The sequence below is a fragment of the Ochotona princeps genome, chromosome 28 (genome assembly GCF_030435755.1).
Source record: "Ochotona princeps isolate mOchPri1 chromosome 28, mOchPri1.hap1, whole genome shotgun sequence".
NCBI lineage: Eukaryota > Metazoa > Chordata > Mammalia > Lagomorpha > Ochotonidae > Ochotona > Ochotona princeps.
This window is the reverse complement of record NC_080859.1, coordinates 2,826,581-2,849,989: the sequence shown is the minus strand read 5'-3', so window position 1 is coordinate 2,849,989 and position 23,409 is coordinate 2,826,581. Positions and strand designations below refer to the sequence as shown.

Sequence of the window (23,409 nt, the reverse complement as noted above, 5' to 3'; positions counted from 1 at the left end):
CAGAAGACTGGGCCGTGGGAGAGGGACACGTGGGACAGGAAGGGGGAAGGGAAACAATACAGTCTCAACTTTCATACTTTTAAAACTAAGGAGAAAGAAAAAAAAATCCTGATTTTAAACATATATCGTTAAGTGAATTTTGAAGGACTTTCCTGCTAACAAATGAAAACTGTGAAGTGAAACATAGCATGAGTTTTAAAAGTAAATGGCCGTAAGGTGGTTTATCATATGAATACAGTTAAAGGAAAGGTCAGCTTTGCAATATAATCACTTAAGGCTGTGATTACTAAATATGGAAAGGCAAGTCACTTTTTAAAAAGATGTATTTATTTATTTATTTATTTATTTGAAAATTGGAGGGATAGAGAGAGAGATCTTCCGTCCGTTGATTCAGTCTCAAAAGGTGGGCCAGGCCAAAGCCAGGAGCAAGAGAGAGTGTACAGTCTCTGTGCTCACAGAAGCCCCAGGCACTCAGGCGTCTCCTCTGCTTCCCAGGCACATTAGCAAGGGACCAGATTATAAGTGGAACATCTTGGTTTCAAACTGGTATCCAAATGGGATTCCAACGCCACAAGCAGTGGCTTTACCTACTATGCCACAGTGTTGGTCCCAGGAAAGTCACTTTCTAGAATTCTAGTCACTAGGCTAGAATCCACAATGACAGCATAACAGAAAAGTTTGGGCTAAGGAAGACCATTAAATATATGTAAGACAAGCACCAACAGTAAACGTATTTTACATATTTGAGGGCAAAGAACAGAAATCAGAGACAGTATGAAATGATAAAGCTAACAAAAATACACACAAAATAATGGATATTTGATTACATATCTGAGAGAAATTATTTATGTGTTTATTTTTATTGGAAATACAGATACACAAAGAGAAAGACCTTCCGTCTGCTGGTTCACTGCCCAAGTGGCCACATTAGCCAGAGCTGAGCCGATCCGAAGCCAGGAGCCTCCTCTGGGTCTCCCCCATGGGTACAGGGTCCCAAGGCTTTGGGCCTTCCTCCACTGCCCTCCCAGGTCACAAGCAGGGAGCTGGAAGGGAAGTGGAGCAGCCGGTGTATGAACTGGCGCCCATATGGGATCCCAGCAGATGCAATGCCAGGACTTAGCCACTAGCCTACTGTGTCGGGCCCAAAAGGCAGCTCTTCTTGTTCTTGGCATCTTTGGAAACTGTGTGTGAGCACATCTGTGTGTACTAGGCACAGGAAGACTTCTTAGTTTGATAAAGGATATGTGTTTACAATAGCCAAAATGTTTCACTGGGCTTTGCATTAAAATCTCTAAGGCAACATGTAACACGTTTAAAACAAAATCCCGCACAGAGCAAAACCTATGTGTGGCTTCTATGGTGATCTGGTCTGTGCTCCTGTGCGGGCTACCCGGGACTGGGGAACTGATAGAGAGCAGAGGCTGGAAAGTGTGAGCTCATGGCGCCTTGTGGCAGGTGAGGTTGTCCTGCCTCCTCCCGTGGCCGAAGGCAGGGCGAGTGTGAAGGAACTCCCTCTGTCTGGGTGTTAAATGGACACCCCCACCCCGTCATGAGCTCATCGCCTCCGAAAGGCCCCGGCTTTCAACTCTCTTTGGCAGCACCTGGATTTGTCTTAAAAATAGTACAGATGGTTAATACATACTCATGAGGAGGGGCTAAAGATTTTTTGTGCATCCTGAAATCATGGAGAAGTTTGTCATCAACTTGAAGCAGGTGTCAGAAATTCCAGCAATGAAAGCCAAGAAACTGTGTAGTCTTCCCTGCTGCACAAGTTCTTATCCCAGCGTTGGGTTCTTACTTCGTTTTTAATTTCTAGGCATAAATTGTTTTTATTCCTACTGTGTGAGAGGGTTTGGGGAAACAGGCTCTTTTTGACAATGTTACTGTATCCTCACAGTATTTACTGTCAGAGTAGCACAATGCAGGGTACCAAATGCAACTCCAAGCCGTGAGACACACCTCCACTGCCACGCCCGGAGTGTGCGGGGTGAGAGAGAGGACTCCCCACCACTGAGGGAACTAACTCATACTGCGAGAAGCTGGGGCGTCTTGGTAGGCCTGCAGGGCGGCGCTCCGCAGTGCCTCTGTGGTCCCTGGACCTGAGCTGCTCCTCGGAGGTGTTCTTTCTTTTAGCTTTGCTGTTGTCGGCTCCGTGCTGGGGATTCTCACTGGCCCCCCCTCTTAGACCATGGGCAAAGATGCCGTTGTATTCTTTGCTTGTTTTCTTTCTCACATAGCAAGGATGTCAGCTTTCTGATGTGCCTGTCTTCTTGTGTCGGGTTTACTGCTGTACTGCAGCATTTAAAACGCGTTCTTGACGGCAGAGCGAATAAGCTGGGTATTTTGCTTGAGTTTGTTAAATTGCATTTGAGAGATACAATGAACTTTCATAAGACATTTCAAAGACTGAACATGCTTAAATCCTCATCTGAATTACTCATTGTGCTTCTCTTTGAGGTGGGGGGACAGAGAACATACATTATGAAGAACACTGAAGGAAAAAAAAACAGCAAATTTCAGACAATATCGTGCCAAAAATGAAAAAAGTCATTTGCCCAAAAAAAGTCACTGTGAATTTCTACATTTTTAAAAATGTATTCATGTGTTCAAAACACACATACAGAAAGAGAGGAAGAGAGGAGAGAGATCTTCCATCCACTGTTTCTGCAAATACCCACAGAAGCCAGGACCGGCTGAAGCCGGGGGCCAGGGCCTCTGTCTGGGTCTGCTCCACAGGACTCGAACCAGACTCCGGGACTGCGGGGGAGGGCATCCAAGGCGGCAACTGGCCCACAGGCCTGCCCAGCTTGTTGATGTTCCAGGTTAGAAGAAAATGAACATTTTTCACACAAAAAAAAGTATATATTCTTTAGTCAACTAAAATTGAGAAAGAAACCGGTGAATTTTGTTACTTTGTAAACATGCTCAGTGTTCTGGAATATGTCCCTGTACAAGCCTAGGTGTGGCTGTTCATTGTGATACTGTGTTCTGTGATCAGTCAGAATAGTGACCGCTGGGGCTGGCACCACGGCCCAGCAGGTTGAGCCTATATCTGTGGTGCCAGCGTGCCAAATGGGCATGTTCCGGCTACCCCACCTCCCACCCAGCTCCCTGCTATTGGCCTGAAAGAGCAGTGGACAGTGGCTCAAGCCGTTGGATCCTGCACCTACATTGGAGACCTGGAGGAGACTCCTGGGCCCTGGCTTTGGATCAGCTCAGTTCCAGCCACTGCAGCCAACTAAGGAGTGATCCTGCGGGTGGAAGACCCCCCTCTCTCTCCATTTCTCTAACTCTGCCTTTCAAATAAAAATAAATCTTTAAAAAGACTAGTGACTTCCTAAGCCTGGCTTTTAGTCACAAGAGCAACTTGCACATGGCAGCAGTTGGCACCCTTTGGGATTGAGATCAAATGTTCTTCCTAGACTGACTGTAATCATGTATAGAAGAGGTTTGTTCTCGGTTGTTTTTTTCTCTTACTTTAACATTGCATATATTAGAATTTTACACAAGTTTGGTAGTTAGCATGAAAAAATAATTTGCCTTTCATTTTTTGAAACATCACGTCTTGCTCTATGAAGTGAAATAGAACAATAACTGACAAATGATAAGTGTTCAATTACAGTACACCAGATGAAATGTCACATCTTCCTAAAATGTAATGATAGTTATGGCTCATCTATAATAGCCAGGAACTTCTGTCTCTGCGTTCACGCTGGTGCACTTTATCCTATGTCACAATTTCTATATTCCCAGGTAAGCAGCATTTCAGATGACCACGTATGAGGCTAGACTTTCTCAGGAAATTCTAAATCCTCAGCTTTAATTGTTAACAACCACCAGTGTTGTAGAATAAGCATGCTTAATATTTTTATCAGTTTAGATGTGAGGAAATGTGTGCTACAAATGCACTAAGCTTTTAACCTCTGGATGGATTCTCAGGGAATACGCTGCAGTACGTGGTTAGATGCCGGCTTTGTTTTTCTTTCCTAGCAGAACTGTGAAAGGCAAGCTGATTGATCTTCACCATATTCTGATCTCTTCTTGTTTTTTTTTTAAATTTTGATTAACACAAAAGAATCATTCTTCTATGGGGACACAATGAGATGGTTTAATATAAACCCATGTAGGTGCTGAGTAACCAGTGTATCCATCCTGCCAGGTGGTTTCTTTGTGGTGTGGACACGTATAATCCTGTCTTTCAGCTGTCTTGAAATGACAGTGCACGACTGTGAACTGTGGTCACCTGCTGTGCACTGGAACCCCAGAGCTTACTGTGAGCTTCTAGCTGAACATGACCTGATGCCCAAGCTGCCCACCCCGTACTCTCTCCACCTCCCCCGGCTCTGGTCACTGCCGGTCACCTCGCAGCTTACATGGGGCCAGTCTTTTCAGGTGACAGCCCTGAGACTGTGTGTCCTCCAGTGCCTGCCTCACTTCGCACAGTGAGCTCCTGTACACTTCTCTATGCTGTCACAAATGACAGGGTTTCATCCTAAAAAAAAAAAAAATTTATTTATTTTGAAAATCAGAGTTACAGAGAGAAGAGACAGAGAACTGGAGAGAGGGGGAGACGGAGCTATCCTCAGTCTACTGTTTCATCCCCCCACATTGCTGCGGTGGCCTGGTGGAAGCCAGGAGCCAGGAGCCTCATCATTGCCTCTCACAGATGACAGAGGCCCGAGCCTCCACTGCTTTGGCCAGGCCACAAGTGGAGTCACCAGGACAAGAACGCACGCCCCTGTGACATGCCTGCTTCATCTGCAGCAGCATTATCCACTGTGCCACAACACTGGCCCCGACTTCATCCTTTATTACAGCTGAATAATACTCCGTTTCTTCACCGCTCATCGGCTGACAGACATTTCCGGATCATGGCCGTAGGAGTAATGCCGCGGTAGACGTGCAGGGCAGACGTCTGACAGGCTGCATGTCCTCTGTTTATGTACCCGGCAGTGGGATTGCTGCCTCATACTGTTGTTCTATTTTTAACTTTCTGAGAAACTTCCATACTTATTTTCCATAATGACTGCACTAATTTACATTGCCATCTGGTCCCTTCCTGACGGTTCTTGGTATTTATGATATGTCTAATCAGGTTGAGGAATGAAACCCTTGGGTGTAAAGCAGTTTCATATATAACCAGCCTATGTAAGTATTAAGTCTGTAATCTTGATTTGATTACAGAGAGTCTAACTCAAGTCTTTAGAGTGCTAGGATTCCATGAAGTAATTTACAGGTGCAATACTTTCAATCCTATTTTTTTTCATAATCTGTGTGCAACTGATCTTGCCAAATCTCTTTCCTTTGTCTTCTTTAATTTCCTATTCACTTTTTCATTGCCACCACCCTAAGGTTCCATTATGACTGACAGTCTTAGTGAATAATGTGACTGCTGTTCCCGAGACAGAAAATTAGCTATGCTTGTTCATGGTATAGAAAAGCATCATCCAGAGAAAGTTGTTTCCAAATCACCCCTGTCCCCGCCACCTTCAGGCGCTCCCCTGAACACGCACCTGCTGCTCACGGCTGTTGCTGTTTCCGATGACCTGGGCTTAAAGTGAAGCATTGGGTAACAATGGAGCTTGGTCAGCCGCTTCTCTTCTTGCAGCTGATGTTTGACATATTAACCAAATATACAACCTTATTAAAGCTCTCTGATGTCTCAAAGTATAAAGGAACCTGTTAAACCAACTAATTGGGGTCCGCGCTGTGGCGTAGCTTGTGGAGCTTCTGCCCGTCACACTAGCGTGCCATATAGGCGCCAGGTTCAAGTCCAACTGCCCCACTTCTGACCCAGCTTCCCACTAATGCACCTGGGAGAGCAGCAGTAGGTGCCCGTGTGCTCCGGCCCTGCCACCCACACAGGAGACCCAGAGGACGCTCCTGGCTTCCTTGTGGCCTAGCTTTGGCATTTGCCACCATCTCAGGAGTGAACTTGCAGATGGAAGATCTGTCTTTCTCTCTGTAACTCTTTCAAACAAATAATTTAAAAAAAATCTTAAACTAGTAAAACTAACTTCATCAGCCATATACCCAGCTAGCTGTTGTTATCCTGTTTGCCCCTGGAGTGGGGGAGGCGGTGAGGACTGGCTCCTGGGCGTGGCCAAGCCCGCTGCCCAGGGACTGTTAGCAGTGAACTCGGATCCCGGGCGTGGCAGACTGTTAGCGAAGCTCTTGGGTTTTGCACCTTCTCTGTAATGACGCAGCTTTGTTTCTCTATTCTTTGCAGAGTGCTGCAGCAGCTCCCAGCCCAGTACTAGGAAACATTCCCCCAGGAGATGGCATGCCCGTAGGTCCTGTGCCACCAGGGTTCTTTCAGGTACTCAGAGCAACCGACTAGGATTGCAAAGGCCGGGGAGCGCTGTTGTGATTGTGTGTGAGGGCGGGGAGGGGGCGGCTGTGTCCACGGGAAGGTAACTGTGTGGCTGCAGCCAACTCCTGATGACGCCGGTGCCCTTCCGGCCAGTGAACTAATTAATGAGTCCATCTCACCACTTCCCCACTCAGGCAACAAAGAGAGGGAATGGAAATGCAAATCAGCCCATTAACTGTGGCAAAAGTTCTGGAAGGAGATGGAATTTGAGCCATCTGAACTGTCCACGTTTCTGCAGACTGCAGGTCATCAAGATTTGGCTGGCTCTTCACAGTGCAGTGAGGTCACAGTGCACTCCTCAGGGGCTGTAGGCTTAATGCAGAACAGTTCTGAGAGTCATCTCTGGCTCTGAAGCTACAATGTTTATTAATGCTCTGTAACATTAAGATCAGGTTTTCAAATTTATATTTGTTAGTATTTTAAACTTTGAGCAAGGCTGCTTATTTAAGCAAGGTGATGATTTTAGAGTCGCAATATATCAGTTTTTAATTTTGTCGCATCCATATCTTAAATCTGACACTGCTAACTCAAGCCAACATAAACTACAAAATTTATCTTGAACACATAATTAATTTTATAACATCTTTGTAGAAAACTAAGAATGTAGGAGTTAAGAATGGGAGATTGGAAGGCATTACAAAAATAATGCTGTATTGCTAACCAGCTGTGTGTTGTGTTTGTAAACTAATTTGTCATTTTAGCTTTATGTTTTTTAAATCCTTCATGGTCATTTGGGACATAACCCATCTTGTTATGACAGGGAAGATCTGTGCGCTTACAAATAAATATGAAAGTGGAAAAATAAAATTACAAGCAAATTGTCCAGAGTTCATCAGTTGAATGACACAGTCTTAATTGGATCTTCGGGCCAGGCTGATTTACCCAGCCACCCTATATTGATGTTACGCTTTGTAGAATATTCAGGGAGGTCTTCTCAGAGCTCATGTCCTGTCTTGGGAACACATCCTGCAAGATCATGAAAACAGCTAGCAGTCAGTGTTAGCCATGTCACTGCCCCCTTCGCAGCACCTGGGCTGGAAAGCCTCAGTGTCGAAGCACCTTAGGGGCAGCACACGTGTCGCCACTGTCCTTGCTGTGCAGGTGGACAGCCAGGCAGTGAAAGGGTGCGTTTGCCCACAGTCAGAAAGTGATAGGGCTGGGATAGAAACCACACCATTAAATTGACCTTTTAATATTCATAGCTAATGATTATTTATGATTTGTGTGCAGCTCATTTTACTGATTCCTGACACTCTTGAATTCACTTGTTGAAGATGGCTGGAGTCAGGGAGTAAATCAGAAGAGCTTATTTGAGAGTTAGCAGAAACTCTCTGCGGCACTTTTTAAAGAGGAAATGGGTTGGGAAGATAGGGCAAGATGGATGAACCCAAGTGTTTTCAGGATTGTTTGTTTGTTGGTTTGTTTTAGATTTATTTATTTGAAAAGCAGAATCGTAGCGGGAGAGAGATTGTCCGTCTTCTGGTTCGCTACCCAGAGTTGGGCCAGGTTGGAGCCAGAGCTGCATTTGGATCTTCCCCTGGGTGGCAGGGGCCTAAGTACTTGAGTCGTCGTCATCATCCGTTTTCCAAGATGCATTAGCAGGGAGCTGGATGGGAAGTGGAGTAGCCATGTCTCACACCAGTGCCCATGTGGAATGCCAGCACCACGGATGGAGGCTCAGCACTGTGTGCTATGGCAGCAGTCACCAGAGCCAGCCCCGGGAGAGGCCGGTCAGGCAGTCACTGAAACAGAGGGTGGGATCTGAACTGTCATCTGGAGCGGAAGGGAAGCAGGAAGGTGTGGAGAACATTCTAGAAAGAGGAGAAGTTACAGAGACCCAGAGGGGAAAACAAGCCTGATTAGCTGAAGAGAAGGAATCAGTAGTGAGTTTGTTAAGTTAGCTGAGAGTTTGAGCTTGATGTTGAGGGCAGTATTGAAGGAATTTAAGTAGAAGGAAGACATGTTCATCTTTGTATTTTTAGAGCAAAAAAAAAACACCCAGTTTTGTTGCAGGGTTGTAGAAGATTGGGTCCAGAAGTGAGGAGACTGTTGAGGTGGGTACAGTGGTTCAGGGAGACGTAATGATGCCCTCGCTATGACAGGGGCCTTGGGTGTGGATTACAGAAAGAGGAATACATGTGGGAAGTGTGAACAGGATTATTCAAGGCTGATACCCTGCTCTGTGGCTCTAATCTGAGCACCTGTCATTTGGGGAGCTTGCGATCACAAAACTGGAGCTGGGTTTGAGTCCCTGTGCACTCTGCACTTACAGAAGTCTGTCACGTTGATGGGCCCACAAACGGGCAAGTGAAGGCAGGAACTTAGGAACTTTGCAAGGTTATCATCAGATTGTGTTAACTCTCAGTGGTCCCTGGGGGAGCTGCAGAATGAGACAGCCCCAGGACATGCCCCAGGACCACAGAGTCACCCGTCCAAGATGGACAGAGCCTGGCTGCAGGGGTCTCCTCAGCTCGGCTGTTCTTTCCCAGCGTACTCAAGCTCAGAGCTGCAGGGCTAGAAAGCAAGCAAGTTCACAGCGTTGAGTCGGAGCCCTGCGGGATTACCCCAGCTCATGGCGAAGGTTCATGCTGCTTTCGGCCTGGGGATGGGTTAGTGTCTTTGCCCACGTGAGCGCAGGGACAGGAGGCTGAGTGTGTTTGGGGTATATTTCCATTTTACCACTTCCTCTTTATCTACATAGACTATTTTATCTCATCCATATCCCCTCCCCCTTTTAACATCTAAGTATCTCCAGTTTCTGTGTAAGTGTGTATCTGAAATACTGAAACAAACTGCCAAGCTTTTTAAAAACGAACCCATTATTGTCTTCCCTAGTGATGTAGTGACGGGTTTGGGAACTCACCTATGGAATACGTTTTGGCCCCATTGGGAGGCATATGGATGGAGAGGCGCTGTGTGCCCCGAGTACAAGGAACAGTCCTAACCCAAGTCATAAGAGATGTCGGCCCCCAAGGATGATCCGCTTCTGGGGAAGGGAGGTGCTGCACTGTGTCAGAGGTCACACGCTGTCCCACCACGGCCAGGCTCGGCCCTGATTGTCAGCCCGGGGCGAGGAAGGGAAGGTGGATGGCCAGTGGGGAGGAGCTGGCTGGGGCTGCTCCAGAAAACAGGGACCGATTCTGGCCCCAGTGGAGAAGCCCCTGGGACAGCAGAAGATCCAGCTCAGCAGTGCCTCCAGCCTCCCATTGCCCTTGACCTTCAAGTGCAGTCTGAGGGAGTGTTGATGTTCTTAGGAAGGAAGCCAAGGCTGAACTGGGACTATCAGATGCAAAAAGAATTTGAGGATGTCCATTCAAGACCCCGCTGAAGTTGCCCTGAACAGCTCGCTCTTGAGATGATGGTGCACACTGGACAGTGAATGACCCCCTAAAGGAACACACCCCTGTTGTCCCTTCTCTCCATCACGATGGAACATTTTTCATACAATGGGCCCAAAAAACTCTGAGCTTATAAATTTCTAACAATTGTATTTAAGTAGCAATTAACTTGAACTCTATAATACATAATTATAATGAATACCTTCCATGTGTAGCTAGTCCACTGTGAAAGGCAGACTTCAGCTTAGCATCTGTGACATTGTCCTGCTTAAACTTTGAGGTTTTATTGAAGTGAGAGAGCCCAGCAGCTGAATAGGGGACCAATTAAGTTGGACGTGCAAAAGCAAGTATCAGTTCAGTGAAAGAAATCTACTTAAATATGATACACAGCCATATTTCATTCCTTGGAGGCTTTTGTTCAAATAATGATTTGTGTGAGAAAATTTGTGAACCCTCAGAAAAATGACCCCTACTATGGCTCCGGCAAATGACTGAGAGCCACTTGTTGAAGCTGAGGCATCTGGCAGCTTGCAGTGGGTACAGGGAGAACAGTGGAAGTGGGCGTGGAGTGGCCAGTGGCAGGCACTTCTGATAGAATGAAACTTGGTACCATGGTGTGGTGAGGGTGTTGTGTTACAGCACCATGGTGTGGTGTGGTGAGGGTGTTGGTGTTACAGTGCCGTGGCGTGGTGGGGGTGTTGGTGTTACTGCACTGGAGGCTTCAGTCCCTGCGAATGTTGAAAGAGGCAGGTAGCCCTTAGAGTACCTGGAGTTTCTTAGTCTAGAGCAACACCCAGCCACCTGTCCAGGTCTGTCTGTGGATGAGTGATGAGAAATGCCCCTCGCCCAATGGCTGCTTCTCATAGCACGTGGAAGCAGTGGGGGTTTCCTGTTTGGCCAGAAATATTCTGGAGGTGTGAAAGTGCTTTGCTTTTTCCTCCTTTCTACCACAAGACGTATTTTAAAGCAAACTATATCATGTTTATTACTCTACAAAGTAATATTTTTGAAATACAAACACCAAGAAATCTTTTTCTAAGTATCAATGTACCCATCGGAATCTGTACCTAATATGGGATATACGTGTACATACTAATTCTTTTTTTAAAAAAGATTTAGTATTATTGGAAAGCTGGATATACAGAGAGGAGGAGAGACAGAGAGGAAGATCTTCCATCCGATGATTCACTCCCCAAGTGAACCGCAACGGCCGGTGCTGTGCCGATCCGAAGCCAGGATCCAGGAACTTCTTCCAGGTCTCCCACGCGGGTGCAGAGTCCCAAGGCTTTGGGCCATCCTCGACTGCTTTCCCAGGCCACAAGCAGAGAGCTGGATGGGAAGTGGAGCTGCCGGGATTAGAACCGGCGCCCGTATGGGATCCCGGCGCGTTCAAGGCGAGGACTTTATCCGCTAGGCCACACCGCTGGGCCCTGTACATACTAATTCTTTTTTTTTATTTATTATTTTTAATTCATTAATTACATTGTATTATGTGACACAGTTTCATAGGTACTTGGGTTCTCCCCACCCCTCCCCAAACCCTCCCACCATGGTGGATTCCTCCACCTTGTTGCATAACCACAGCTCAAGTTCAGTTGAGATTCCCCCATTGCAAGCGTATACCAAACATAGAGTCCAGCATCTTATTGTCCAGTCAAGTTCAACGGCTTCTTAGGTATACCCTTTCTGGTCTGAAGACAGAGCCAGCAGAGTATCATCCCAGTCAATTGAAAGCTCCAACATACCATCAGCAAAAATTTACATCATTATGGAATTAATTGACATAGTAATGAGTAACCAATATGTTAAAAGTAAAAGCGAGTTCCTAGCCACCTTCTGTGACCACCTCACCTATACTTCAATTTTAGTTTATACACAACATATAACATTCATAACATAACATGTTATACATAACATCATATCATCTTAAATTAAGGCAAACATGTGGTATTTAACCTTTTGGGATTGGCTCATTTCCCTTAGCATTATGGTTTCCAGTTTGGCCCATTTGGCCGCAAAGAACTGCATTTTGTTTTTTTTAATAGCTGAGTAGTATTCCATGGAGTAGATGAACCATAACTTTCTTATCCAATCCTCTGTTGATGGGCATTTTGATTGCTTCCATGTTTTTGCAATTACTGATTGTGCTGCTATGAGCATAGGAGTGCATGTTGGTTTCTCATAAAACAAGTGTTCTGGATATATTCCTAGGAGTGCTATTGCTGGATCATACGGTATGTTGAATTTGAGTTGTTTGAATATTCTCCATACTGATTTCCATAGAGGCTGTACCAGCCTGCAGCCCCACCAGCAGTGGAGTAGGGATCCCTTTTCCCCGCAACCTCGCCAACAAGTGTTGTTGGTGCTTTTATTCATGTGGGCCAGTCTTACTGGTGTTAGGTGGTACCTCATTGATGTTTTAATTTGGATTTCCCTTATTGCCAGGGAACTTGAGCATTTTTTCATATGTACATACTAATTCTTAAGTTCTGCCTAGCCTTCTGGGCATTGGTGCCATGTGTTTTTGTTAGGATTTTTGCCTTGAGGCTCTCAAACTCTGATCACCAAATCTTTCGTTTTCCTAACTGAAACTGTCGTAAACTCACGCCTCATCGATTGTGGGATAAAATGTTATGGCACTTACCTGCATAAGATTTAGCTTGCATATTGGAGACAGTCTACCAGACAGTTTAGTTTCAGACCAGGGTGGCCATCCGTGTTTTAGATTTCCAAACTGTGGAACCCCAGGGAGAAGACAGGGAACAGATTTCCAAGTGATATTTTGTTAGACCTCATCAGAGTACGGCAATGGCAACCCTGCTCTGCCATCTAGTGGCGGCGTGCTGGTATGGCCCCCGCTCAGGCCTGTTTTCCAGGCTTCTATTTTTAGCAAGCCTGCTCTGTAGCCAGCTGACCTAATGCTTTGACATGGCAGTAACACAGCACGCAGAGGAAAAACAATGAGGCATTTCTCTCCTCTTCACTGCTGTGCTACCCACCAGAAAAGGGCTCAGCACCAGCAACATTCAGAAAGCCAACAGGACACACACAGGAAAAGCTCAAATAACACAGAGGTCTTGCTCCCTTAAAAAGGACTCAATGAATAAAAAATAAGTAATGATTTCATCTAGAAGTTGACGCCGAAAAGCAAACGCTGCTTTGATGAGACCCCCCCTTTACGTGTTTCTGGGAGGCTGATATTTATCTCTGGAATGACGTCTTCAGACTGCCTGCTCCTTGGCATTCATGCATTCCAGTTCCCATGCGGACTGCCCGAACCCACCCATGTCATTGCGGCGCCCCACCACAGGTGCTCTGGAGTGGACATGTCTCGGTGCTGGGTTCACCTCCCACCCCTCGGGACTGCGCCAAGTTTTCTGGGCCAGGAGGAGCCCTTGGGTCTTTCCCTGGAAGCTGCAGGTAGTACCCTAAGACCTCAGGTAACAGGTCCAGGGTCACTGCTCACCCTAAGACCTCGGGTGACATGTCCAGGGTCACTGCTCACCCTAAGACCTCGGGTGACAGGTCCAGGGTCACTGCTCACCCTAAGACCTCGGGTGACAGGTCCAGGGTCACTGCTCACCATAAGACCTCGGGTGACAGGTCCAGGGTCACTGCTCATCATAAGGCCTGGGGTGACAGATCCAGGGTCACTGCTCAGGCCCGGCCTCTGCCCGGATGAGTAGAGCTGCTGAAATTAACCCACAGGGCCGTCACGTCTGACATCCTTACAGAGAGCTTAGAAAAGTGAAGCTGTTAGAAATATTTCTCAAAATCATCTTTTCCAGGATTTGGTGAGTGGGGATAGCTGGGCAAGTTTGCTTGTTTCTCAAAGCTCGAGAAACAAAAATTGTCGCGTTTCCTTCCGAAGGCAGCTCTGAGCCTTCAGAGGCAGGAGTCCCTCGATGTTGACTCTAACATACAGATAAAAGCAACTTTTAAAAAGTCAGGGCTCCTGGCAGCTGCAGGCTCTGGTAATGCCATCCCACAGTTGCGGAAATAGTTTCTCTGCTGCCACTCTTAGAGCCAATGACAACTGCTCACCTTGAGTAGCTGAATCAAGCTCCCGGTGAAGCTGCAGTGCCGACAGCCAGGAGCCCCACAGCAGCAAGGACAGGGTCGTGGAGCCGGGGGTGGTGGCCGGTGCTGGTGGCCACAGTCTTCATCTCACAGGACCCCGACAGTCGCTCCATCTCACACAGATCCATCTTTGTCCTTGGGGTTCCCGGGAAAAACAAAATGAAGCAGTGTGCTGTGGAAAGCCCACCAGGTGCGTGTGTGTGTGCGCGTGTGTGTGTGTGTGTGTGAGAGAGAGAGAGAGAAAGAGAGAAAGAGAGAGAGAGAGAGTTGAGTGTTTGGTTTTCCTCACAGTTTCACACTGCTTCCACCAGGGAAGGTGTCGAGACGTTGATTATGAAGCGGTAAGACCACACGTGCAGAGCTCAGCTGCTGTTACAGAGTTTGAAATTACAGTATGTTTCTTATTTCATCTTTTTATTTCATCTTTAGAAAATATCTTGGTAGTGAAAATTCTCCCAAAGATGTTACAGTTTTGATCACAGTCCCTTGATTTAAAGGACAAATTGACAGAAAATAAATTTCAAATTTGCTACTGATGATACAGTTTATTTACTGTACTTAGTTACGGGAACCGACGTGGGCAGCCTTCCACGGGAATGAGGGAGTGTGCTGGGCCTGCCTGCTGCACCTGCCGAGGCCCGCCTGGAAACCAGCAGCCCTTGCCTCTCCCCGGAGCCCCGAGATGAGAAATGCTGTAGGCGCTGCGGGCCACGTGCATGCTGTCACAGCCCCCGGGCTCTGGTGAGACCACGGCACTAGGCCAAGGACCTCGTGGGTCCCCAGAAGCAGGTGGTGTAAGCACACCTCTGGAAGCCCCGTCTGGTTTGGGTGAAGATGGAGCGACTGTAGGGGCCCTGTGAGCTGAAGATTGTGGTCACTGAGTAGGGAGCGAGACGGTCAGAGTCTGTGCTCGTCTGGCCACCGCTGAAGCGGAAGACAGCTTGGGAAGGCACACACAGGTGGATTGTTGGAAAAGCTTCAGTGTGGTGGGCCGCAGGGTCCTGGAATGTGGAGGACTTGCAAGGCGACAAGGAGCCTGCAGGGAGGAGCAAGAAGGAGCGACCCACAAAGCAGGAGGAAGGCCGGGCCGTGCAGTGTGCCGGATGCCTTGGAGGACAAGACTGCCTGCTGTGCAGTGGGCTCCAAGGGATTCCCAAGGCCCAGGTGTGTGCAGGGTGGGCGTGCACGTGAAAGCCCCCTAGGGTTGCACCTGGCCACGTGGAACCATGATGCCATGCCTGCATGTGCTCCCTTGAGCTTCTCAGAATTCTTGTGTCCACATAGCTGTTTAAGACACGTGCTTCAGAATTCCAGAGTGTGTCTCTGCGACGTGAATTCTCTCACTGTAAGGAAGCTCGCATCGCAGGATGGTACTTCAGTGACACCAGGACTGGAGGCCGACGCCTTCCGTGGGTTGATGTAGGTTGAGGAGTTAGCTGTCAGCGTGGACTTTTTTCTGCAAGGAAAGATCCCGAAATTGTGAGTTTTATTTCATAGCAAGGATTCCTGTAGAATCAGGCAGTTACTCCCAAGACCAAGGCCATGAGCCATTGTCTTTGGAATGTGTTTACTGCCCGGTGTGAGTTTGGAAGGACAGCTGCTGAGTCAGCAGAAACTCCCCTCACTCGCCCAGGTCTTCCGCGAGGAGGGAAGGACGGACGGACGTGTCTGTGCCGGTCGCTGAAGCCAGGGCCCTCTCACCTGGAACAAGCTTAGGGAGTGTAGGAAAACAGCAGATGGGTCAGAGCTCTGCCTTCTGTCCGAGAAGTTAAGGTTGCTTCTAAAACCTTACATTTTCATTGCTTTTTAACTGAGTCCGCCAGAGCATAGCCTATATGACAAACCCCAAATATTTATTTTTCATACTCAAACTTAACTTTTTTAGGAAAAGATTTACTGATTTATTTTTTCTAAGGGCAAAGTGGCACTTAAAGAGAAGGACAGAGAGATCTTCCATGTGCTGGCTCATCCCCCAGGCTGGGAGTGAACCACAACAGCCAGGACTGGGCCAGGATGAGCCAGGAGCTTCAGCTGGGTGTCCCACTTGGGTGCCAGGGGCCCAAGCACTTGGTTCATCTTCTGCACTGGGAGCGAGGCAAGACTCCACCCCAAGCCTTCCCAAGCCGGAGCGGAGCATGCTGTGCCGCGTGGCCACCCCACTTGTATTGACTATTCAAGAGCTCCTGTGTCCTGGTTCACTCCGTCCACCTAAACACATGATTAGAGTAGTTTCTTAGACCACATAGTAATAATGTAGTGGTTTCTTAGACGTGGGCCATTCCCCCCCACTTAAATCCAGCTTGAGGGGCAGGCTCACCCCCGCCCCTGAAGGCCTGCGTGTCAGGCCCACTGTCCACATCAGTGGACTCTGCTGGATGCACTAGACCCAGGGGTGTGCTGGGTCCTGGGTGCCCTCGCAGGGAGAACACCAGGAACCGGGCTGGGTTGTTGCTCTCTAGCTCTCGGCCAGTCATTTCACCCCGGTGCTGATGGTGCTGTCTCAGATGGCCAGGGGATGCAATGCGTGCGTGCGCTGTGCGAGCGTGGCATTCTGTGAGCCAAGTTAGTGAGTGCTAGCTGGAGTTAAAATGTGTGACTCGGGAGTGTTTTACACACTGAGGTGTCAGCAATGTCTGATGGAGATATTCAGGAAAAACGGAAAAGAAACGAAACCAATTAAAGCATCTGAATTGTAAAGTAACTTTGCCGAAACTCATTTGATGTGTAATTTATGCATCAATTACTTCCCCACAAAAACCTCGTGAAGCATCTGATGGAATTATACAAATGAAAACATGTGAATGTTCTTTTCAAATGAAAGAAATAAAATCACAATATTCTGCACAGGTTTTCAAACTAGTCTGAATAGTACTGGGAGCATGTGACTTCAAGAATGTTAACACGTTTAGCCAACAAAAAGGAACTTGTAAGTAAAACAGAACAGCAAAATACAGATGCTGTGCAACAAGAATTGGGTTAATAGAGAGGCAATACATATAATAAACCGTTCCATTTTTGTAAGATTGTTTATGCTTTTGATCAATTCTTGAAGTGAACATATTAGTACCTTTCTAGACCATGAATAAAGCATCAGATCATGCCATATTAAACATTCTCTAAAATTACATTTTAGGTCCTCAAAAGCATTTGATGTAGAGTTGTGAGTTAGTTGCCTGTCTATACTTAAAAGAAGGCCTTGGCAGCAGCAGAGGAAGACAGAGCCAGCCTCAGGACCGTGGCTGTTCGGGACCAGGGAAAGCAGCTCCTTGGCCGTGGAGGGCGGGGCGCTGCAGTTGCTGGCGGTACCAGGGGTGTTCTAGCCTGTGCTCCGCCAGTAGGTGGTGGTTTTGCCTAAACTTTTAGCGATGCAGTTTATCTTTTGGCAGGCAACTATTTTCTTAGAGATTTTTTAAAAATCCATAGATGGTTATGTGCAAAGAAGGTATAATATGAAGGTACTTGATAAAGCTCCCGGAGAGGCCCAGTGCAGTGGCTGAGTCCTCACCCGTGTGCGCCAGCATTCCATGTGGGCTCCAGTTCATGTCCTGGATTCCCCGCTTCCCATCCAGCTCCTGCTCGTGGCCTGGGAAAGCAGTCGAGGACGGCCCAGGATTTAGGACCCTGCACTTGCACCGGAGACCCTGGGGAGGCTCTTGGCTTCAGAGCAGCTCAGCTCTGGCCGGTCGTTGAAGCCAGGGCCCTCTCACCTGGAACAAGCTTAGGGAGTGTAGGAAAACAGCAGACGGGCCAGAGCTCTGCCTTCTGTCCGAGAAGTTAAGGTTGCTTCTAAAACCTTACATTTTCATTGTTTTTTAACTGAGTCAGCCAGAGCATAGCCTGTATGACAAACCCCATTGCGGCTCCTTGGGAATGAACCAGCAGATGGAGGATCTGTCTCTCTCTCTCTGTAGATCTGCCTTTTCAATGAAAATTTTTAAATCTTTTTTTTTTTAAAAGTTCATAGAAATATGTAATTAAAGCTAAATTTATCTCGGTGCAAAAAAAAAATCTTGCAACCACACGATGTTTTCTCATAAAATGCATTTTCATGAGCTTTTTGATGATCCTCATTTTTTTTTTGAAGACTTTATTGTGTTTTTTTGAAAAGCATAACTACAAGTGCAAGTAAGTGATTAGGTGGTGTGTACTCGGTGCCTCACCAATGGATGCTGCTGGTCTGAGGATAACAGTGTGCCCTGACTCTGAGTGGCTGTCGTCACCGAGTCCTCTGGGCTGATGCTGTGGCGTTAAGGAGACAGACGGAGGGGAGCCTGCAGAGAAGCCACAGTGGAGCAGCCCTGGGAGGCCAGGAGAACAGAGGACATCCGGATGTTGATCAGTCATGATCATATTCCCATGGGATCTTTTTAAAATAAATTACTAGTGTCAGAAAACATTAACAAATTCACTACTGTTTGAGTAATGTGCCATTTAAGATGTGAAGTGTTATTATATATCATGACAGAAGTTCGGGCTTACAACGGTTCATATCACCTGCAATTTCAGTGCCGGTGAATTATGTATGAGACAGCACCAGGGAGAGGTCCAGCTCTTCAGAGGAGGGGAGCATGACCGAGAAATTCCAGAAAGAGCAAGTGCCTTCTGATTCTTAGGGAATTGCGATCAAAGACAATGGGGTTGACAAAAATTCCAGCTCAGAAGAGGGAAAAGGACTTTCTACCAGGGAAACCGCAAGAAATAAAGGAAAGCCCTCTTAGGAAAGCGGAAGTTTAAAATTCCATGAATAATTCTCGATACGATGGGGACAGTAACCTTTTAAAGCTTATTGGCATTCATTCTGAAATAAATGATGATTCTGAGGGTGTAACTTTGATCTCTTAAGACTGTTGGGAGGAAATAGGGTGGACACGTCGTTTGTGTTTCTAGTACAAGGTTCTTTTCTTTCATTTTGCCATCAAATATTCATTGATTCCCTTACCTCGTATTTAGCCCCTTCCTTCTTGACTGCCGTGGTCAGCTAGCTGCTGTCATCAGGGCCCGAGACTGGTGGCTCCGTTACAGACACTCCTCAGGGTTCTGAAAACTGGCAGTTCAAGGTTACAGGGCCAGTAGTCTTAATTCCTGGAAAGGAACCCTCCCTTCCTAAAGTGTAAGGAGTCGTAGGTCCAGGTGGTGGAGGCAGAGCGAATCCTCCCTTTATGCCAGTCCCCTCCACGAGGGCTCCACGCTCTTGACCAAGCCACGTCCCTCCAGAAGCCATCACAGTGGGGACCAAGGGGGATTCTACTTGGGAATGTTGCGGGGATGTTCCTTCCTTGGCACAGGCAGGCATCTGTGTGTATAAGCGTACTTTCCATGTGGGGTACTGACTGCTCTCCCACCTGTCTTGTGACTTCATTTGGAAGGCACGGCCTTGGCTTTCAGTCACCCGCAGCACTGCGCGTTCCGCCGAGCAGAGACGTCAGATGACTGCCGGGCGAACACACCAGATTGAAATGTCTGAGTTTTCGTCAATACTTGCCATTTGGTTGCGGAACATTCCGTTTCTTCTGGGATTAATGGACTGATGCAGAAGCCAACTTTTCCAGAAAATTGTTCTTCCTGTTATTGAGACCTTAACCCTTGACCCCTCAGCCTGGGACAGTCGTCTCCAGCTTCCCCTACAGGGTACAAACACCAGGCCCAGGACTCCACTCAGCTACTTTGCCAGTACACTTTTTTCCTAGGGGGAGACTTTTCCATTAAAATACAGCTTCAATATCCTATCGTTAGGCAAATACTTGATGCCGTATTTAAAAAAAAAAAAAAGAAAAGGTATTACTCCAAATACAAAGAATAAGGACACTCGGAGAGTAACGACTTTCCAAACCTGCTCCTCCCAGGCAGTCGTACGGGAAGCACTAGCGTGTCTGTGGATAGGTAGAACCTGTCTTCAGTGGAGCGTCTCTTGGCTTCTCCCAAGGAATCCGAAGGCACCGTGATGTCCTGAGTGCCCCTCGAGACCCCCTGCTCCAGCATAGCACAGGTGCAGGATCTCCGCAGGCGCCCCCACACCCAGGGATTGGCTGTTGAGGTGCTCACTCTTTGTGCAGTTGACTTAAGTGGTTATCTAGATAACTTAAGACGAAGATCCGTACGAATATAAAGATCGGTGTCACACCGACTCTTTAAAAATATCTGAACTAAAGGACTGTTTAGATTTTAGATTGAAGTAGAAGATTTTTATCTAATTTAGCTAGGTCTCTATCCTATGGTTTAAATGTGTAAATAGAGAGTGTATAAGTAGCTCTCAATTATTTTTGTCTTTTCTTACAAAGGACGTAAAGAGAAGCTTCTTGGGGATGACATTTGGGAGGAGATAGACTGAGTGAAAACCAGGCAGAGGGGCCTCTCCACAGTTTCTCTTCAAGCAGCGTGCAGGCTTCTGGCGCCCACACCATTCAGGCCCTCACGACGGGGACCTCACAGCCAGGGCACAGGGCACAGACAACCCCTCCCCTAAAGTCAGCGTCCAAAATTCAAGGTGGAAATACGCTCTTGAATTAACACATCGCATATTTTACATCCAAATGAACACACAATTCTCAAACGCTCTTTTGAATAAAGACACTTGTCAACATCTCTCTTGACATTAGACATTGAGTCATAGTTTCATGTCACTCCACCGTGTGTGTTGTTTTACAGTAATGTGTTCATGGGTGGGGGTTACTCATCACCTGCTGTTCCTGAGTGCTGCACATTCCAACTTGGTACTGTACGGTACAGCAGAGAGCGCGACCCTAGACCATAAGATTGTAAAAGAAAAGCACCCATTCCAAAACAGTGACAAGACTCAGCCACTCCATTTCCCAACAGAATACAGAATGTAAGATGGTTCCACAGGGGAGAGAGCTCGAGAGAGAGAAGCAAAAGCAACAGTAGGAACATGGGTAGCAGAGGAAGCTGCTAGCTGGCAGTGTAAAATGGATACTCTTAATGCTACTTAGAGTTTCAAAAGCGACGAGAGAGACAGACAGCTGTGACCGTATATAAGCACTACATGTTTTGAGATCAAATTTGTTGGAATTCCAGCAGCTACTGGAGTTGTTTTTTTAAGTTGGGAGTGAAATGCTGCCTCAGTAACTCACTGCTCCCACCCATATAAATGAACTCCTAGGAACACAGTAACATGTGACAACAACATAGGAAGCAAAAAGCCGGATTCTCTGCTGAATTATAAAGTTCCTCAGGGTGGTATCACGATGAACACAGCGGCTGCAAAGCGCGTCTGTCAGGACTTCATTGCTCAGAGTGTGCCTGGAACACGTGCAGCCGTGAAATGGCCTCATTCCTATAGGTGTTCATAGAAAGCACTTTACGGATGTAATGTTGCCGAGTACTATGAATTTGACTTGCACTATCCTCTGTTTGCTACATGTTGATTCTTAATTCTTTAATCATGTTAGACTCATAGCTGACATTTATTTAAACTATAAAATAGGAACTTTACATTTAAGTAATTATAAAGATGCAAGTAGACAAAACTTTGTCATTTCTAAAAAATACTGAAAATGTGATTTTGAATAACTTCATACATATTTAAAAATTGGATGCCCAGACCTGAGTGATAAGAAATATTCATTCCATCCAACACTGGGTAATGGCGCTTTGGGGATGGTCTGCGTATAATCTCCACACTGAAGGATTCGGTTCATCTTAGCAGTTCCTGGCTCTTAACTATTACTTTCTTTTGTTAGAGATACACACTTCGTAACCTGCTAATGTCAAAATGAGCCAAGAAATTTCAGCTTTAGAACTTAAGTCCACTTGAAATGAAAACAAACTCATATGAGAGAAGAAGCCTAAGATATTTTTGGCTACTGCTTACCCTTAGGAAAGAAATTTCTTTGCCATTTTGAACAGAGCCACAAAAGAAAAGGTAAAATTTGGCCGCTTTAAGTTACGGAGGGCGGCTGCGCCTGTGGAACCCCGCTGTGCGTGAATCTGCAGCCCCGAAGCCCCTCCTGAAGTGACCGTTTCCTCTCCTCGAGTGACCGTCTGCTTTTTGCCAATGGTCTCATTATCTTCATAATTTATATAATTTTTAAATGTCCTATAGTTACTTTAATCAGTTTTGGGGTTTGTTTGGGTTTTTTTTTGCATTTTCTTTAAACCTTCCAGAATCCTACCAGATAAAAACAAGAAGTTAATTGTTCTTGAAAATACCTTGAGAGCAGGCCCTGCTCTGTTCTTGCATGCTCCTGCAGCCTTTTCCCAGGAACTGGCTAGCAGATCTGTTCCATCCGGTGCTGATCTTTCTTCCTGTGCTTGATTCCCTCAGCCTTTCATGTCACCTCGGTACCCTGGAGGCCCAAGGCCGCCCTTGAGGATACCTAACCAGGTAAGACCAGTTAAGATCTCTCTTGTCTCGATGCTGTGTGATGCTGCTTCTGAGCCTGTGTAATGCACCTGGAGAGGTGGCCAGCCTCAGCCTGTTTTTTTGCAGATGAAGTTTGATCGGAACACAGTTCTGCTGTAGTCAGTGTCTGGGGTTTGGGACAGTGGCCGGGTGTCGCTTGCAACCCTGAAATGGCCGCTGTCCTTGTCGTCACAGAGGTATCTACCAGATTTACTGTCCGTATCTGCAGAGAAAACTTGCCAGCCCTTGACGTCTGCTTTATACTTTAAGCCTAATTTTTAAAATTCACAGCTAATTTTCTCAAATATTGGTTAGCCTCCCTCTCAAAGGATGGCACTAACATTTTCTATGAACGTTGTTTGATGTACTGCCATAAGATGTAGCCTCACTATCGTAGTTCTAATGCTTATGTGAATTTTTGCCCAATTACAAATGTATCAGCAAATAATTAGCTGCCTCTAGAAGAACTAAATCTATTAGTAAATATTTGGTAATTCATCTTGTGAACTTTCTTTAACCCACAGGAACTCTGAAATCTTATGTTTTGTTCTAACATCATTCTTTTATTTATATATATATACATATGTATATCTTTACTAAAGAGAATCACACTTTTGCTTGCAAACAATTAAGACAGGCAGTGTGTGTCACGATGTGAAACAGGATGCTTCAGTGTGAAATATTTATGTCAAAGCATTTGTCACTTTCTCATACTGTCATGTGTACCTCAGCGTTATTGTAGATACAAGCAAACTCTATCATGGTATTAAAGTCACTTTTTAATTTTCCCTTTCTATTTCTACTTCCTTCCTTTCCAAACTGTTCCGGATGCACTAAATAGCAGCAGAATTCTGCTTTTCCTAACTGGAACACTGTGTCCATGAAACATGCCAGTTTGGCGTCTTTGCTTCCGGTGCCCTGCAGGCAGTGCAGCACCCGCATCCACCACCAGGTGGCGCGAGCAGAAAGTCTGACTGGTGTTTGCCTGGTGGCCGAGCTCAGCTGGCCGCGCGTGGGCAGCTGGAAACTTTTCTCCTACTTGCAGACTCTGTCTTGAGTTTCCTGGGCCAGGAGAGTGTGGCATGGAACAGGAGTGAGAAGTGTACCGCAGCCTAGGGTTACAACGTGTAGCTTTTCTTTATGAGTGAATCTGTACTGACTCTGTTAAGTGTGTGAGAGTCCTTTAAGCTTGTTAAAGTACAAAAAGTGGCTTCTTGGGTTCGTCATGGTATTCCCAACATCCCATCCATAGCTAAATA

General features: G+C 46.5%; 1 protein-coding gene across 2 annotated transcripts in view; it reads left to right on the top strand.

The window, feature by feature from the left end:
- The window catches only part of SSBP2 (single stranded DNA binding protein 2), a 198,308-nt gene that overhangs the window by 142,271 nt on the left and 32,628 nt on the right, over window positions 1-23,409 (top strand). Inside the window, exons 5-6 of one of the 2 annotated variants that reach the window (XM_058656157.1) lie at window positions 6,230-6,319; window positions 22,073-22,132. In XM_058656157.1, the coding sequence (XP_058512140.1) occupies window positions 6,230-6,319; window positions 22,073-22,132 (150 nt within the window). The remainder of the gene's footprint in view (window positions 1-6,229; window positions 6,320-22,072; window positions 22,133-23,409) is intronic. The other variant, XM_058656158.1, reaches the window with a different exon arrangement.